Source organism: Cloeon dipterum, chromosome 1, assembly GCF_949628265.1.
Source record: "Cloeon dipterum chromosome 1, ieCloDipt1.1, whole genome shotgun sequence".
NCBI classification, from domain to species: Eukaryota; Metazoa; Arthropoda; class Insecta; order Ephemeroptera; family Baetidae; genus Cloeon; species Cloeon dipterum.
Window position 1 is genome coordinate 2,847,450 of NC_088786.1, and position 18,807 is coordinate 2,866,256.

Below are 18,807 nucleotides of genomic sequence, written 5' to 3' on the forward strand. Positions count from 1 at the left end.
AGTTCAACCATACAATTCGCGTTTTTTTTAACTATTGGAAAGGAACTCACATATTTATTTTTCGGTATAGCCCTAGCTTCATTTTTGGCATTAAATATTGAAAAATTCCTAATAATTTTATTTTATTTATACTTCTTATGAAAATCTGAGGAAGCTGTAATAATTATGAAATAAATTCATCTCAGCGTTAAAAAATGACCCATCGATTTATTTGTCTTATCAAAGGTTTTATTTAAGAAATCTAGCCAAAACAGCCTTTTTAAATCTCTTTTGCTTTTGATTAAAATGTAGATTTAAAACCTATTTTGCTATTTAATAGGATTTAAAGTTAAAAAAATCAATTCTGTAGAATTGTAATAATCTTTATTAGCCAAAACCACATATATGTATTTAAAGAATATAGCAGGAAGATCAACTGGTTCAATTTGCACAACTCACTCATTTAATGCTCACATCACTTTCATGAACAAAATAGTCTAACAATGGAAACGATTTTTGTGATTTCGCTTTGCTCGTGCTTTGCTGCAAAATCGTGAAATATTTAAAGTTGCATTTTCGATGTTAAGATTATAAAAAAACAGTCCTTTGGAGGTGTGAGAGTTCGTTTAAAAGAGCAGGGATTCGACTCTGAGCAAGGAGATGGCCAGAGAGAGCACTAAAAGGCCCAATCCCAGCGAGGCTCCGGACGGAGTTGCGCGTCCGCACTTGTCGATTTCGGCCTCCAGTCTGTGCGAGGAAAGGCACCCCTCCAGCCTGCGGCGGGGCAAATCGTTGATTGGCAACTTGTAGCACGGGAAGCTCTCGTTTTGGTAGCTGACAACCTCCGGATCGGCGTCCCACCGCTCAGGTCCAGGGTCCATCTCTGGACTCAGGTTGTCCACCACAACTAAAATCAGATTCGTGTTGGGCACTCGCTTTGCCACAAGTGACCTGGAAAATGGTTCGAAATTACTTTATCTGAAAGATTTTAATTAAAGTAGCACTGGAATCGATTCTTGAGGGTTGAGCTAGGTTGGACAACCGAATCAGTCGTGCCGAAAGTATATTTAAAAACGAAAAACCGTTTATTTAGCGGTTTTTGATCTTAATCTTGCTACAAGAACGGTGGTGACCAATCAGAGAAGGCTTTTTTTATTTTTTAAGTACTGCTGTTTCGATCTTAGGCCAATCAGAGAAAGGCTCCCTTCTCTGATGGATTCTAATGCCACCTTTCGCTAAATTCAAACCAAAAACTGCCAAAAAAAAACATTTTTACGTTTCTGCCAATTTTTGGCACGTCAAGTCGATTTGTCGATCAAGAGACTCGACCATCAGGAATCGATTGGTACTGTCAAAAATGAAATTAGTAGAAAATGACACGTGCCTGCTGCGGAAGATGAACGGTTCTTCTGTGGGTTCTTCAGTCGCAAGATCCTCCTCGTCTTCCTCTTCGTTGTCTTCGTTTTCTACATTTTCTGTTTCGTACTTGGCTTCTCCGTCGACGCCACCTTCGATTTCCTGCACTTCCTTTTCAGGTTGATCCCCTTGCATGGCTTCGTCGTCACTGTCGTCAGTCACAAATTCCACGTTTTTCTCGGTGACCGGCCCCGCGGTTGTGAAGCTGAGGATTTCCGGCTCAGGGTCTTCGTAAACGAGCGGTTCGTCTTTGCTTGTCATGTTGACCAAGGCCAAGAGGCGGATCTTGTCGCAAGGGTCACTCTCCACCTTTGTGTACGTGTACACGGGCCTTGCCTCGTCTTCGTCGTCATCTTTAGCTTCCTTGGACGAAACTTCCTCGCCGTAATCGTCGTAAAATGCTACAGAATTACGGATTAGAGGCTTACCGCTTTTCATGAAAATTAAAATTACAGTTTGCCGCGTCGACAGGGCTCCACATGTAGTTGTTCACAGCAACTTGCAAGAACTGACCAGCCATGTAGCTCAGCAGTCCTTGCACCCATCTCACAGGCTGTTTGTTTCCAGAGTTAATTATCGTAAAAATTTATAAAATTAAATTTACCGTCAAAAAGAGGTCCGCGGCTCCGGACGAAACGATGGTTTGGTTGATGCAGGTGGCCTGGTAGTCAAAGAGGACCATCTGTCTGTAAGCGCCGATTTTCTTCAGCGCCACCATGGCGTCGGGTGCGACGTCTCCGAAGAACCGGCCTGTGTCGTTGAATTCGTCGGACACCACAACGTAGCCATTGACGTCTAGCAGGTAGCAGGAAATCTCCTCGGAGGCACAGCCGCAGAGATCGGTGCTGCCGGCCTTCTCCGTGCACTGCATTCAATGTTTATTTAGCAGCAATAACATTATTAGAGGCTATTTGCACTTACTGAAGGGGAAGCGTAGGTTTCAGTGATTTTGTACAGTTGCTGTTGCAATCTATGAATGGGAAATTTATATCCGGCCACGGCTGCTGGCACTTCATGCCCGCCGTCTTGATGGTAGACTGCGGTAAACGCAGTAACAGTTTGATCGGGATCCGCGCCTATAAATGACGAGATAATTTTTTCGAGTCATTAATAAAACCAGAATTACCAGCATCAAACGGAACGTTGAACAAAATAGAGTCTGGACTCTCTTCATGCAGAAGAATGGTGGCTTTATACCAATCCTCGTCAATGGCCCGGTTGTTGAAGTCACCAAATCTACTGTTGATTTATTTTTTTATTTTTGAATGATGTAACAAAAAATTATATAGTTTTACCTCTCTGTTCCACTCATCGCGTTCACATACTGCCACCGCGTCAGCCCGGCGTGCGTCGACACAAATCGCATCGTAATATTGAAATGTTCCACGGGCTCGCGTCTAGGGATTAAATAGATATATTTCACTACAGTGCTTTTTTTACAGTGCTTTTTTTTCGCCATACTCATTCATGATATCTCGCAGGACCCATTCATCTGTTCCAAACCAATTATTGATCGCTTTCGCCTCCATCAAAAGTCCCAGGACTAAGTCCTCATCGCCTTGATAACAAATCAATTAAAAAGCAGCCTCGCCAATTTTTCTATCCTCACAATAATAGTAGTCCTCTGGTACCGGGCGTCTCCCGCACGAGTGGTCTTCTTCACCAGATTCCACGTCTATTTTATTAATCTCATGTAACGTATTTATACAAGATCACGTTTTTTGTCTTACCTAATGGCAAAAGGGGGTCGGAAAACCATTTCCACTTTTCTTCCTCGTTGTCCTTTTTCTTGAAGAAATGCATCAGTCTCTCCTCAGGGGTTGTGAAATTTTTAATATTATCGTGGAGATATCTGCAGTAAACCCTAGAGGTGTATAAAAAAATTATTTCAGGGTAATTTAAATTTAGAATTAATAATACCAATCCGGGTGAACTCGCCAATTAGTGCCGTGGAAGTAATTTGCGGATGTAATGCCGGCTAAAAACATATATACCGTTAATTTCATTTTTTTTATCAAAGTCGTGCAATTCTTCAACTGTTCAGGGGAGGTCAAGACGAGTCTAGCGGTTGGTAGATTTTGAAATTCTGACACTTAGAACCCGAGATTTGGGTATGGAAATATTCGCAAAATAAATAGAAATTCGAAAAAATTGTGTTTTCAGTTTTGAAGTAGAATTTTTCGAAACCAGTCTGAAATTTCCACACAAGTTTACTCATGTCATGGGACAAATTATGAGTACATTAGCAAAAATTCCAACATCCCTAGTACATTTCCATATTATAAATTATAAACCAAAATTAAAATTGGTGACGACCTTTGAACTTTACCTAGGACATCAAATTAACATGAATTATTTCAATCGGAATGCAGAGCACATCTTATTTTTTAGATTTTCCAAACTTTGTTCTGTAAAATCCTTAATAGTGAATATTTAGTCGAAAATTTTATGTGACTGATTTCTGATGTAAATTTTGTTGAGTTTTCGTCGGTATTTTTTGACCTTTTTCTAGCTTCCGGAACTTTTCGCCAACATCAATGCTGAAAGTGCCATAGTTAGGTGGTAAACTGAGTCCCAGTGTAAATGGAGTTCCGTTCACGGGTATGTAAAAAAAGTCTCGGGTTTCCACGTTGATTCGGCGCTGAAAAAAATGGCATCGTAAAAAGAGAGCAGCGATAAAGAAAAAAAGTTGTACCTGATCGTCCAATGCGAATTTTATCTTGATATCCAATATGCTGCCTTTTTCGTGTGCTACCATGCTGTTTCGCAGCTATAATAAGAAAGAAGAGCAATAACGAAAAGTGTTCTGCGAAAAATAAAACTCACCTTCAAAGTGTCTTCATTTGGCTGTCTCGCCTCGACGGTGTCATCGTCGACCATTTCAATTTCTGTCAGATCGACACTGTTAAAATTATCTCGGGGGAAGCCTTGAACCTGACAAATTGTGCGTGAGCCGGTTAATCATGCCCAATTTTTTGCCAACTCACCACAGGCTTGAGCTCCGGGTGCATTAGAATGTAGCCATTGTTGGTGACCATGAATGCGTAACCGTTCACGCCGATCTGCGATGCAATCGATCATTCTTATTATAACAGGATCAAATAACTTTTTGTCCGGCTCACCTGGTAGGGCTTTGTTTTTTCCAGGAACATCTTCAGCGGCACGTCGAGCCCGGCAACACCAAGCAACTCCGCAGAAACGCTCTGGAGGAAGATATTTAATAATTGAGACGCGTTTTGATTTTTTTAATTTATGTTAGTTTTTACGGTATTATCTCTGACGTTTCCAAACCTATCAAAAACCGGAATGGAGACAGACGTCATCAGCTGAAACTGCTGAACTTTTCTTGCTTTTATGCTCTCGTGGTCCTGCACATAAAATTGAAATCAAATACTTCCGAATAAATTATACAAATGATGCACTCTCGAGCTCAAGAAGAAATGATAAGAAATGTTTTGATCTTTTTTCGAGAAAAAAAGAATAGACCAAAATTATTCACAGTTGATTCCTTGTCGTTATTAGCTTGATTGATAGTTCGCAATTAGAGCAATTAGTTAGTGATCGAACACGCAAGAGAAAAATGTTGAGATTAATTGATCTTACCGCTCCTATGACAAAGCGTCGGTCCTCCTCAGCCTGCGTATAGGCTAACTCATTTTCTCTGTCCATGTGTTGGCCCATTACTTCTTTTAGCCACTGAGACACTTTTCTGTCCTGTGGTAAGCAGCGTTAAAAGAAACCACACTTTAATGAAAAGCTAACTACTGAGGTAGTATATTATGATGAGTTGGTAGAAAGAGAAGAGAGGCGCTGTTTTGAGCTGGGAAAACTAACTCCACACATTATTAACTTCCTAAAATACTCTCCCACTGCAGAAAGCGTGAACCTTTTCAACTATAAATGATAATAAGAAAAATAAGAAACCGAAAATTTGATTTAAAATTTCAAAAGAAGAAGAAAATTAAAATCTTGATTGTGAGTCGCATTTGCGGTTTTTATCTAAGTTGAAAACCCAAACAGTATGTATTAAAAGGAAACAATACTTGCCTGAAAGTCTGCATACGCGTGGCTCCAAACCACAGGATGCTGGTCGCCCTGAAGAACCATGGGCCGAGCAATCACGTTCAAATAGCGCAAAGCCTCTTCCCGTACCTCTTCCAATGACTGCATGTGCGTGTACCAGCCTGACAGAAATAGCAGAAATAAATTCGAATGCATTGCTGATTTCCGTTGAGGAAAAAATTGGTATTTACGATATACGATTAAATTAAGTCTTGAATTGAGTTTCCTGTGGTAAAAACATGTGAAAAAACTCCAAAATTGCAATTCTGGCTAAAAGTCAATTTAATGAAATAATTCTACCCCCGGGAGGCAGGGGGTGGTTCTCCATGCCCACGAAAAGTAAAAATTTAAATTTTCAATACAATTATTGGGTCAAATCCTCTCAAAATATGCACAAAAAAGTGTTTTTAAAAAATTCTGCATTTCCAGGGTAAAAAGCATGTTTATTTACAGCTTTGACGCCGATTATCTCAAAAGAGAGGGAAAGAATGTCGCGAAAATTTTGTATGTTGTTTTTCATGTCTATGGACCACATTTTGGCTTGTTTAGTTTTAAAAATTTTATGTACCATGGTATCCCAGTTTTTGTTTTTTAAATCGACCTGATCTTTGCGTCAAACGTAGATAGATCATTTTTCATAAAAAATTCTTAAATCCAGGGGGCAAAAGTCAAAATTGCTTTGAAAAAAAAAATTGAGCCTTTGTAAAATAGGAAATTTCAAGTAATTTTGGCTCAATATTCTGGGGTGTGACAAAGGTCTACCAGGGCAACCCCTCCAGCAAATTTCGTCCAAATCTGAGGAGCCATGCCCGTTTTAATTATCTTCAATAATGTTTCGCTATTATTTTTGGTAAATTTTATTGTGGAACGAATCAGAAGCAACAGAATAACATACCCCGGTTGAGGCAGGCCATCCACTGGATTTCCCTGACATTGGTCACCTCTTTGCCCAGCAAATAGGTGAACACGCGGACTGGAATCTGCATCTCGCCAGTTTCATTGAATCGGTTGTAGGTCTCGAAAACTTCAGTCAAGTTGCTCGGCACGCCGTCGGTGATCAGCATAATGGCCTGGTTGCAGCTCTCGCAGCCTTCGCGGCCTCTGCCATCCCTGTACTGCATGCGAATCAATTAGTCAACTATCGATTCGGGGTAATTTTCAAGTGCCCGTCCCTCTCGTAAGTTTATTTTGTTTCAAGAGCCCTTTTGTGTTTCTCCTGACTTGTGCAAAAAGGAGCTGAGTGAGTGGGGAGGCGGACGCCGCAATCGATTTTTAGTTACTGCTTCCTTGTCTATAACTCACATTTTTTTTAAGTAGAGCTATAAAAAAATAGATCGTAAATTGTGGTTCTCATATTATATCCCCTTGTAAATAAGTCCACACGTATACGTTGTTACATTGGCGATAACCAGAAAGAATAGTGCAGCAACTTGCCTCAAATTGCGTTTGCTAATTTCGTGGACTGAATTTGAGCCGCATTTGATTGCAAGTTCCTGATTATGAGACTAATTGCGATCGTGCAGGAGGGCCCGCGACTCTGCTGCACGTGTGCCTTCAGCTTTGTTTTCGAGTCGCGTCGGCTAACCTGTCGTCGCATAAAGCTCAAATACGCTGCATCCACATGAAAGCTTTATTTTGTGCATCACTGGGGGATATGGGAATCACGATTACCACAATTTACCACATACCGCTATAGAGCTTTACAGATCCAACAATTTTTTGCTTAATTTCGGAACGTCCCATTGCGATCTATCCAATGGTGTGCGAATTTCGAGGAAAACTTGCCTAAATTGTGAAATAAATAGTGATTTTACATTATAGAATCAATTGATATTCGCCGTTTGAGTAGCATGAAAACTTTTGAGCCAATTTTCTTTAAAATTTAACGGCAAACCTCGGAAATTTTGAGATTTTTAGATAGTTTTTAATATAAAAAGGATTTTCACAAATTTTCTGTAAAGCTTACGGTCACACCATGCTGTCTAAGAATTTTATTATAGATATATATGATATATATATTTATACTACACTCTCATTCTTGTCAAAATAATAATAATTGCTTTTCAGCAGCTGCACAGGTTCTAATCGTTCTAATTGAATAATGCATCTGGTTAGAAATGTTCTACATTTGATGTTCAGGGAGCTACTGAACTTTTGCTTGTTTTTGCTCTTTCAAAGTTTCTGCGAGGAACATATAACCCATACAGTGTTTCAAAGTCTTCGGAGCGGAAGCAATAAGTGGCCCTCAAGCGGACCGGGCTCCCCGCAGTGGCTTATGCGCTCGTGCTATTATTGAGACTTGACGTTTCAGCAAAATTCGCTGCCAAGTTCATCTTAGTGGAAGGATAATATGGATAGCGGCCCGAAATTGTTTTGGGAGAAGTGCTGACGAAATGTGACGGATCAGAGGACAAAATTTGCATGACTAGACGAAATTTACGCCGTTTTACAAATTAATTAACAAAATATTTATTTTTACGGATAATCTCAGAAAACTCAGCAAGTTACTGGTAATTTTAGATTTCAATTAAAATTTAGGAAATGAGCTTTAGAGTTGTCCTATGAAATTGGTGAGCATGTGTTAAAATTTCAGGCTGGTGTGTCATTTTTGTTTTCGAAAAATTCCAATACATTAATTGAATTAACAAAACTCACAGATTCGAGAAGTTGAAACGCTGCAGAAAACGCAATCGTGAAGTTTCCGTAGCCTTCGATGGGAACGTTGTCTATGGCCTCCTTCAGCGCCTGCACATTTTCTTTAGTGGCCTGAAATAGAACGATCCAAAATTAGAATAAAAAAGGGAAATTTTGTTCAAATCACCTGAATCAGCATGTCCTGGAAGCAAGGGATGGGCGTTTTGACCGTGTCCGAGAAAGCGAGCACGGTGACAAAGTCGTTGCTGGTGAACGTGTCCAAAAGGGAGTGGGCGACGAGGCGAGCGATGCTGAACCGCATGCCCGTCATCGAGCCAGACGTGTCCAGCAGGATGACCACCTCCTTGCTGCAGCTCACTGCCGAGATGTACCACGGCTGCATCCGACAATCGTACAAGTCCACTTCATCGTTCATTTTCCATTTCATTCCTGCAAAATTTTAGTTTATATGTGAAGTTAATTTTTTTCGTATAAGCTTAGAAAGAAACAAACTCCTACGTCACATTGTAATAAAATTTACATTTGTTTCGTCACAACCAGAACTTTGGCGTCTCTTTATCATAAATAGGTTGGCTCAACTCCAAATAATATAATTTCAAATTTTACTCTGCTGTTCTATTTTTTATGAAGTGATTTGCAAAAATATCTTTAACAAAATGGAACAAAGTTTTTTTTGCTCTCCATAATATGTATAAATTTTTCTGCTTACAATTAGTGGGTTTATCATGTCATGTCCAATAACTGAATAATTTTGGCGGAGGATTGAATTCAGTTCGAGGGTGACGGTGTCGGAGAGGCTTTTAATGGGTTTGCGGTCATGTGAGTAAATTGCGAGCAAACAAAAGCATATACATATTATGGGAGGCAAAACACGTTAGCGAAGTTTGTATTTGCAGGGATCACATACACACCTGGGTACGTGCGCATAAATCCCTTGGCACTTCCGAAATACTGCCACGTCAGCGATGGGTCAGCACGAAAGTTTGCCTCGAATACCGGGTCCAACTTTTTCGACCACTGAATCGCCTCAATCACCTCGGGAGCTGAAATCGAATTCAAAATATGTTTATCTTTATTTGAGTTGTTGTGAAATAAAGGCAGCAACAAATAAAATTCATTGTTGTTATCCCAGAGGCCATTCAGATTTCCTCTTTTATTTTACCTCTGTCAAACACGTTTGTGGGAACGTGAACGGTGCTGAAACTGGTGTTGACGGGTATGTTGAAAAAGTGCGGGTCTGGCTCTAACTCAAGTGGCTGATAGTACACAAGGGGCACTTTTTTCCTGTAGTGCGCAATGCCCGTGGTGTAGTTGAGAGGTGGCTCAGGTGTTGGCTGCGGAAACTCTTCCTCGTCGCCCAGCGGAGAGAATTTCGAACTTCGGTATCTGAACATGTCGCCATCCTCCTCTTCTTCAAGGATCAAGTCCTCCCACCGCACGGTGGGAACGTACGATTCTTCCTCTGCCCACTTCATTATGCACTACATGAAATTTAATTGATAACATTTCTTAATATAAAATTATATAGAGACATTCAAGAGGGATAAGTGGATAACGTGCTTGGAAAATCCTCGAAGCCGATTGGCTGACGTAATGCGCATGTCAGCAGATCTCACAGCATTATTACTGAGGTTAAGGAGCTGCTGACATGCGCTTTGTGTCAGCCAATCAGCGTCGAGGATTTTCTGGGCAAAATATTTCTGCTGCTTTCTCCGATTTCATGTTTTAATTTCATGTTTTAATTTGCAATTAAATCGGTTTAAAGCAACTTCGAATTTGTGTCTGCGATGGTAATACGATAAAACAACTCTTTAGCTGCAAGTAAAGACACCAAACAATCGGTTGCAGAATAAATTGCGATTTACGAGAGGCATTTAATATGGGGTTATTATTGGAGAAACGACTTTTGATTTTAGTTTGTCAGAATATTCAAAAGTAATCAGTTTCAAAATTGAACCGAAACTGATTGACCGTATTTTCAGCCCTAATGAGCACTTGATGCGAATATATAGGATTTGGAAACTAATAAATGGGATAAGTTTGAGCAGACTTTCCTCTTTTCGCGTGTTCCGTTCCCTCAAATTGGCTTTTGCGTGTTCTCCATCTTGGGCTAATGGGCTCACAGAAAGTAATTCGGAGTCACTTTGCATGAAAAAGGCAAACGCAGCCACCGTCGGCCGCATGGCTGATGGATTCTCTGCGGCGATTAAAGGAATAACGAGCAAAAAGTCGAAATTCAAAGCACGCGCACGCCTGCGTAAAATAAAGCAAGTTTTACGCGAAATAAAAAGAAACACGGTGGTGCGTTTTTTACACATGCATACGGTAGAGAGGGTATAATGGAGCGATAAAAAATTTACGCCGCGCACAGGAAGAGCTTTTCGGCCGCGCTTTTCCAGCTTTTCAGAGCCCCGTGGGTTTGCTTTGACACACATTTTACTGCGTGAAATGTGTAGAGCCTGCCAGCCAGCCAGCCAGCCAGGGCTGAGCTGCGCCGACAAAGGGTCGGCCCGGCAGCTTTGTCTGGCCAAATTAATTTTCGGGAACATGAATTTCAGAAGCCCGACGGCTAATCTGTCTTGATAAACACGGAGTGCGCGCATGTACAGCACAAATGGAAAACACGCAGCACTGTGCTCCATTCGTGCAAATTAGGTCCTACGCGTGCGGCCGATACTGAAACCAACACAATGATACTTTGCGTCCGCTCGATTAGATTTACGAGGCTCTTTAATGAAGAGGAGCGAAAATCACGGGTTACATGACGGTTTTGGCAATGTCAAGATAATCTGACGATATTCATCGATTAGTATAACCCAAAATTTTCATTTTACAGGATTTACAGGACATTTTTTTGTTAATTTTGAGAATTAAACAGCTCAATTTTTAAGTGGAGATATGCGTTGAACTCTTCTAGGCAAGCCCGATCGAATGAACACCGAATTTGAGGTAATCGGTAAAGATCAAAGGTCACCAAGGGCCATTTTCGAAAATTTCAGGGTGTTTTTTAGGATTTTGAAATTTTTAAAAATCCGAGATGCTCTATAAAAGTTGTATCAGGGTATATGTGAACTTGTGTGAAAATTTCAAGATGGAATTCAGTATCATTTTAAAAAATTAAATTTTGAATTTAGAAAAGCACAAAATTTCAATTTGTCGGGTTCTAAGAGTCAGAAATGCAAAATCTGCACACCATTTCGACTTGGCTTGACTTCCTCTGGTGAGCTGATTGGTTTTTGGGGTGCTAAACCCCAACCCACAAACCCTATATTGGCCATAATTTCCTCCCCGCGCGATTTTTTATCTTTTATATCGATATAATTACGAAATTTGACACTCCAGTTTTAAACAAAGACAAAGTGTAGTCAGTCACATTCACTTGAAGGTCAAACCCAATTTGGCACCGTCGATATCTATAAAATCATTGCTGAAATCGATTTTCTTTTTTTTCTGTCGAATGCAAGAGGAAGCTCAGAGTAAAACTGTCGTTCTTTATAGACATAAAATATATCAGGAAAAAACAGAGTCGTAAAATAACAGAACGGCAACAGAAAATAAATTATTCACTGCATACCCATTGGGAGCAAGAAACAAACCTTGACAGCATCCATCTTCTCCTGGACCATTTCCTCGATGTTTTGCTTGATTTCCGAAACCAGCGTCTCGCCGTCCCGCTTTTTGATGGAGGCCCCAATTTGTTTGTACATCTGCGGCAAAAAGCAAGATAACGAGCTAGAGTGGTTGGATCGACGCCGTGCTCGGGGATTAGCGAGCGCGCGTGTGTGTGTTTGCCTACCTTCTTGATGTCGGCCACTCTGGTCACCTTGCGGCTAACATCGGAGAGCGTTTTGCCCAGCCGTTCTGCCCATTGTTTCACTCTGGGAACAGATAATCAAATAGAGAGAGAAGCGTCGGAGACAGTGGCAGTTTATCTCACAAGAAAAAAAGATCTTTTAGGATTCGATGTTTTTGTTTTTGGCTAAACATATTTTTTTCACTTAGTGATTTTTAGCAATTTCTGGAAAATTTGAGAAAATAGCCTGAAATTTCAAGTTTAATTTAAACATTGTGTCTTTTATTTGCTCAGTTTAGCAGGTTAATCGAGCGGCTGTTCACTGTGGGCCCTACAGTAGAATTAAAAATTTAAACGATTTTTTAAATTTTCAAAATACACATATGAAATTAATTCATTTATTTATCTTTGACTTTATTTGCCATCGAGAGGGAATTTATTACAACACCAAACATTTTTCTCCTTCCAGTAAATCGATCAAATCACTCCGCTGCGAAAAACGAGATATCAAAAGAGGAAATTAAATGCCAACAGCGCTGAGGCGGCACAGCATTTTTTCCAATCTCGATCGGATTCATAGAATTGACGCCCTCGCAGCTCGCAGCAGTTCGAACTCTTAAATAATATTAGGCTGTGAATCGGAAAAAATGAAAAACTGCCAAAAAGCGCGGCGGGCGATGCTCGATTTATTTTGTATAAAGACTCGGCTTCTCGTGGCAAGAGCCTGCTTTCTCTCTTTTCTTTGCTCATATCCGATTGGCGAAAAGTGCGCTCACTTCCTCGCAACTAACCCTTTCCATTAAAAAGCACGAGAGAAAAAAGCACGGGAGAGATGCCATTGTATTAGTTCTAATAGCGACGGTATATTCTCGCGTGTCTCATCCCTCTCTGCTTTTTGGCAGCAGTTCAAAATCTCTTGGCGTTGTTTCGAGTATTTTCACTCTGGTTACTCTGTGTTATAGTCGCACACACACCAGTGACTGCCTTCAAGCACGATGCGCCACGATGGGTCCTCGGCCGCTTTTCCCTCCCCGATACCCCTGCTTGTCTCTGAGCGAGGGCAAAGTGGAACGATCTGGCCATTTTCTCACAAGAAATTATAGCCAGCACTGGATTATTCATCTGGAAGAGGTATGCATAAATAAAACAGCAATACTCTTCCGTGATTTGCCAGCAAATAAAGATCTTTGTCAGAGACTTGGCATTATTCACTTTTATTGCCTCTCAAATTTGAAAATAATAGTATAGATTTTTTAGTTCTGCAATTTCCATCTTGTAGAGCTTGAAAGGTTAAGTTAAAAATGTGAAAATCAAGAATAGTGTTTTGTTTATTGCTCCAAAAATAAGATAGTTGACACTTTTCTACACCATTTTCATTCTCAAGAAAACTTAGTTTCACGAAACTGAGAGGCATTTTTGTTTTGAAACACATTAAATTGCAGTTTTATTGTTGAAAAGTGAGTGAACAAATTTAATAGGCACGTCAAGAGGCGATTAAATATACTTTAATATTATCTTGTTTGCTCAAGTTGAGGAGGAAAAATGCTGTGATACAAACTATAAAATTGGTGCTTTCCAGGTTTTTTTTTAAATATTGACACGCCCAAATCTCAGCTTCTAATTGTCATATTTTTAAAATCCGCTCACCAATAGACTCATTTTTATCTCCCCTAAATAGCCGAAGCAGTCAAAGGGTGCCAACCATTCAACCCCTTTTTCACCTTAAAAACGTGATTTTTTGACATTTTTCATTGTTCGCACTGCACTATACAACGTGGTTTAGTGATTATCACCCTGAAACTAGTGCAGCTCATCACGGAACGTGTTAACGAGTAAAATTGTATGCAGTGTAAATTTGACTGCTTGAACCCGAGATTTAGTAAACGCACTGTGTTTGACAACAAGACGGCTTTTGAAATAAAAATTCGTTTTTCATCACATCTCGGCTTCCAACCATCAGATTTACAAAAACTGCACACCGTTCGACTCGTCATGACCTCTTCTAGATAGCTGAGGCAGTTTAAGGGTATCAACCCTTTCATCCCCCTTTCTATTCCTTATAATATGGTAAAAATTCATTTTTCGCAGGTTGGAAACAATTGAACCATCTAATTGAGCATGAAAGCAATTCTAAGTCACGCAAATTCAATTTATCAATCATCCCTTAATCTCACCCCTAAATTTCAAGAGCTAAGACCTACTCAAAATCCCAGCTAGCAAATTGGTTGGATTTTGAAAATTGCTGTTTTTCTGACACAATTTAAATAAATTTATTCAATTTTAACTAGATCAGGGTGTCAAGTTCATCTAAATACTATTCTGCACCCTACCAAATAATTCATTTAATGGTTTAATAATCTTTCCAGTTTGATTTGTATAATCGAAATTATCCTTTTGGAACCGAATAAGAAATTGTCATTTTATGATATTCCTTTTACATTATTTTCATCAATTATGTCTGCCATCTCACATAGAATAAAGAGTTGAAAATATTAAAATTATAATAGGGGAGGTTTGTTAACAGTGAAAATAAAAGTCACACAAACCATATGTATGGGATGTTTCCATTCGCCCGCTTAAAAGTTGTACCTCACACGCGTCCAATTAAATAGAGTATACATTATTAAAAACACAGCACGCGAAATGTGAAAAACGAGAAAGTCACGATATAACAATCCAATATATAATTAGGACAACTAAAATTTGACCCCCGCAAAAAGTGGAGCGTGTGCAGCACTCGCGCACATGCATTGGCAGCCTTGAAATGCGAAATGCACTGGTGACGCGATGCATGTGCATTAAAATTTCAGCCGCGCGCAGCATGAGAAGTAGGTCAGCCGTGGGGTGCATTAGATAAGGGAATTTATGCAGCATGCGGCCGGCGAGCGCAGCAAAGAGCAAAAAGTGTTTGTAAAAGGGTTGACTCGCGAATTAAACAGCGTCAAGATGCCTCTGTCTGGGTCAATGTGGATACATCAGAGAAGCGCTCTTTCCGAAACTCTCGCGCGCCCCACTGCCATGAACACATGCGCGATATTAAATATTAAACAGCAACCGCGAGAGAGAGCGAGCGAGTGTACGTCGATATCGCACCTGCTGGGTGGGCGGGTGGGTACGTCGCACAGTTAATTTGCAAAACAATGCCTAATAATGACATGCCTGACGCACTCACTCGCTATCGAGTGGACTATAAATTTCAAAGTTCACGTCGTTTTTGCTGAAACTGATAAATTACTGCTTTTGATGGATGTTGACGCGGCGTAAATTTTAGAATTCCTCCACAAGCAGTGTTAATTTTAAAATTTTTACGAGTTGATTAATTACAAATTCATTGAACACCAGTTATTTGAGATCTAACATATATTAAATTGAGCCCGAATTTTAATTTTTCCTCGACCACAAAACAACCACTTTGTGATAATAGACACAAATTTATGCGATACGCTTATCACGGCTTCCATTCTGTTTGGCGGAACAACAAAATCAACAACAGACTGTTTGAATATATTATCCGATAAGAGAGCGAACTATTATCATGAAGGGCTGTGAATAAATTAAACCGATCGATTATTTTTTCTAAGCTTCCCATCATTGCAAGATTATCGAGTGAGCACTAATCATGCAATGATAATCCATTAAACCATAATTAAAATCGTCTTCCAACGACCTAACTGCTTAAATCAGCTTTAAATTAATCGAAAAGTGTTATTTTGCTTTATGTTAGAAAATATTTCAGTTATTAGATTTTTTTTTAGTTAAAACTTGTTTATCCTTGTGCAATTTTGGGTGTGGTTGTAACAGAAAAGCGTTCAATTCATATTTTATAAGGAAAATCGCTATGCGTTTTCATTTTGTTAAAAAGTTTGGGTAAAAGATAATATGAAAAAGCCTCAAAATTAAGTTTTAAAAAGATTTTATAAGTTCTTAATGCATTTGGTAAGATTTTCCTTAAAAAATTAAAGTCTTCTTGCTATTTGGACAAAAACGCTAAATTTTAGGATTAATAATTGGGCCTGGAAACCCGTCTAAAACTTTTTAATTTGCACCATTTGCACTAAAAACAGTCATTTCCTGAATTCCGAAGAAAGATATTAGTTTGACTGCGCTAGCAGGAGATGAAACCTAATTAATTACTCTTTAGTGTTTAATAAATGCGAACAAAATAAATTATATGTAACCATATTTTCTTAGGTGACAAGTGACTTGGCTATTTAATTTTGCACAAATTTTTTAAATTTATCAATTATAGTTCTTCCATACTGAATGAAAGTTTTATTAGACGCTAAAAGTTCACAAATGACTAGATAAAATGTAACAGTCTCCGGCAAGCAATTCTCTTACATTTCATTTACTTTTTAGTTATAAAATATCAAACTATTATTAAATATATTTTTTTTTTCTTTTTATCCTTGTCCGTCCGAGGACCGGGAAGGGCGCGCACTGCACTAGCACGAATGCTGAAACCCGGGTCCCAATAACACCGCGAACGGATAACATGGGCGCACCAGGCCGCATTACATTTAGAAAAATATAAATTGGGTAAATAAGTAACTGAAATAAATTAAAGTGTGAGAATGAAACAAGATAATAAATAAATAAATAGGCGATTTGGTGCCACATTTCAACCAGTTTTATTTCAATTCTAAATATTTTAGATAGAGGAATCCTTCGTGGCCAAAATTCACGGTCATGTTTCGCGTGTCGCAGTGCGGAAATTTAAATATTTCCGAAAGCCAAGATCCTGGTTGCGATTTGACCACGGTAAACATGTCATCGCTTTCATCTTTTTGTTCTGCCCTTCTCGATTTTAAAAATACACCAGCAGCAACGTCAACACACGCGACTTCTATTTATAAACTCGTAAATTATGATTCGGCTGGTAGTTGCGGTTTGCACTCACTATCGGACTTGATTTTTCAGACCGCGCCGGCCTTCGGAAGGGTGAATGCGAAATTAAAAGGTGGACTCACAGTTCTGGGCTGGCCTGGTCGTGCCACGCGGCCTCCGCAGGCAGCACGACGTGCTGGCAGACGACGACGAGGCCGAGCAGGAGGAGCGGGGTGCCGCACCCGCCCTTGCGGATGTGCACCATGCCAGATGCTCCTCTCGACTACCCCACGAGGGGATGTTTGGGTGGCGTTGGATCACCCTGCTCGCCTGCGCTCTTGCCCAGAGTGCGGTGCGGCGCGACGCGAGTGGGCCCGGACCGCATTAGCACTATTTTTAGCCACCGTGCGCGTGCCACTTTTTGGTCCATTTTATCATCAATTTCATGGGTCCAACGGCATGCTTAAGATCGCGTCGCCCACTGTCAATATTTTGACGCGCCCTTCGTTCAGGCAGTCTTTACTTTTCACTGCGTACTCAATGTAGCCATGCTTGATTACTGTAACACGCCGCTGATTGAATTCGTACGTGCTCCAACGTTAAAAGCGGTATTTTCAAGTGTAAGAACTGACTATTTAATTTACTCTAGAAACTTTTATTAGATTATTTCCCGGTTTCTTTGCAGTTTTAAAAATTCAAATTAAATGAAATAATTCACAAAAATTCAGATATGTAACCCCAGAAAGAATAAGAGGACAAATACTTTCTGCTCTCTTTAAAAATGTTAAATGTAGTCGATAGGAGAAATTGGCATGCGTTACAGTGCAGACACATAAAAATCTATACAAAAAGAGTCCACCTTATTTGATCCCTTTGGTAATCACAATGTACGATGTTATAACCTGTTAGGCAGAACAAGAGCGCATCAAATGAAAATGCTGGCCCCGTTTGTAAGTTTAGTGTTGAAGTGCCCGAAAATTGTTTTCAAGTTCAAAGCTACCGCCTGTGGATGATCTGTGTTTGAACGAAAACTTTGGTGCATTTAAAGAATTTTTAAAATATATTGAATCACCTCTCTTTTAACAATTATGTTCATATTTGAATTTATTTATCTGGATATGGCAACGTATGAAGCAAAATAGCCCTGCAGAACCATGATAAAGGTAATTTTGAAACTAAAAAAATAGTTCTCGAGTCCCTAGAATAATTATCAGAAATTAGTTATGCCAATAAAACTTACATTATTATATTGTCCTTCTCAAGGAATGTAAAATAATGTCGATTCTCAAGTTAAATGGTGTAATTAAGAGTATTTTATTACTCAAATTTTCGGCCTGCAAAGTGAAATTCGTGTTACAATTGCTTAAATTTGTCCTGAGGGCCGGCGATTTGAATTAGTTTTTCGTGCCATCGTTGTTGATCACGCTGAAAAGGAGTAAATTAATGCTAAATCAGCTGAAAAAACATTAATTTTATATTTAAACCTAATCTTGGTATAGTCTAAGAAGTTTTCTAAGCACTTTCACTCAAAGGGTGAGAAAGAGGATATTGGTTATTTGAGTTTGATCGATTTTGACTCATTTACCCACGCTGTGTATTTCTTTCAACCATTAAAAATGCATCTTTACCATTTTAGATAGGGTGGAAAAGGGGTTGACACCCCTATATATTTTGGCTATCTGAAAATGGATAATGATGAGTCAAACGGTGAGCAGTTTTTGTAATGCTGACGCTTACTTAGAAGCCGAGATTTGATGAAAAACGCCGTCGTTGATAAAATAAAACAGTGCGCCAACTGAATTACGGCTTCTAGAGCTGTCAATTTTACAAAAATTACACACCATATTTTATTTGTCTTCACGTTCCGTGATGAGCTGAACTAGTTTTCAGGGGGAAAAACACTCGACTCCGTTGCGCAGTGCAGTGCAAAGAATAAAAACTACAAAAAAAATCATCCAGTTTTTAAAGTGAGAGGTTTGAAGGGAAAGCACCCTTAGACCACTTAAGCTATCTAGGGGAAGTTGAGACGAGTCTATTGATGTGCGGGTTTTGAAAATCCGACAGTTAGAAGCTGA

The 18,807-nt window shown here is 39.5% G+C and overlaps 1 protein-coding gene across 2 annotated transcripts; it reads right to left on the minus strand.

Moving 5' to 3' along the window:
- Positions 1-341: 341 nt before the first annotated feature.
- LOC135934495 (voltage-dependent calcium channel subunit alpha-2/delta-3-like) lies at positions 342-17,051 on the minus strand. 2 transcript variants are annotated; one of them, XM_065476284.1, is made up of 27 exons: positions 16,876-17,051; positions 11,909-11,990; positions 11,709-11,819; positions 9,275-9,593; positions 9,024-9,155; positions 8,279-8,541; positions 8,113-8,223; positions 6,353-6,572; positions 5,443-5,579; positions 4,999-5,109; positions 4,662-4,763; positions 4,518-4,598; positions 4,383-4,457; positions 4,222-4,329; positions 4,091-4,165; positions 3,898-4,036; positions 3,316-3,373; positions 3,126-3,259; positions 3,005-3,070; positions 2,857-2,953; positions 2,691-2,792; positions 2,522-2,631; positions 2,317-2,471; positions 2,000-2,260; positions 1,849-1,948; positions 1,364-1,796; positions 342-930 (listed from the first exon to the last, which is right to left on the minus strand). In XM_065476284.1, exons 1-27 carry the CDS (start codon positions 16,995-16,997, stop codon positions 606-608), a joined length of 4,029 nt encoding a protein of 1,342 aa, XP_065332356.1. In that variant the 5' UTR covers positions 16,998-17,051; the 3' UTR covers positions 342-605. The 2 variants fall into 2 exon arrangements, with proteins under 2 accessions (XP_065332356.1, XP_065332355.1); XM_065476283.1 differs by having other exon boundaries at positions 2,522-2,634; positions 16,876-17,050.
- Positions 17,052-18,807: the final 1,756 nt, after the last annotated feature.

Coding starts and splice junctions, on each gene's coding strand:
- LOC135934495 (XM_065476283.1), bottom strand. CDS start 16,997: ATGGTGCACATCCGCAAGGGCGGGTGCGGCACCCCGCTCCTCCTGCTC. Junction 9,156..9,274: donor CACAAACGTGTTTGACAGAG/GTAAAATAAAAG, acceptor ATTCGATTTCAG/CTCCCGAGGTGATTGAGGCG. Junction 2,793..2,856: donor CTGCGAGATATCATGAATGA/GTATGGCGAAAA, acceptor TTTAATCCCTAG/ACGCGAGCCCGTGGAACATT.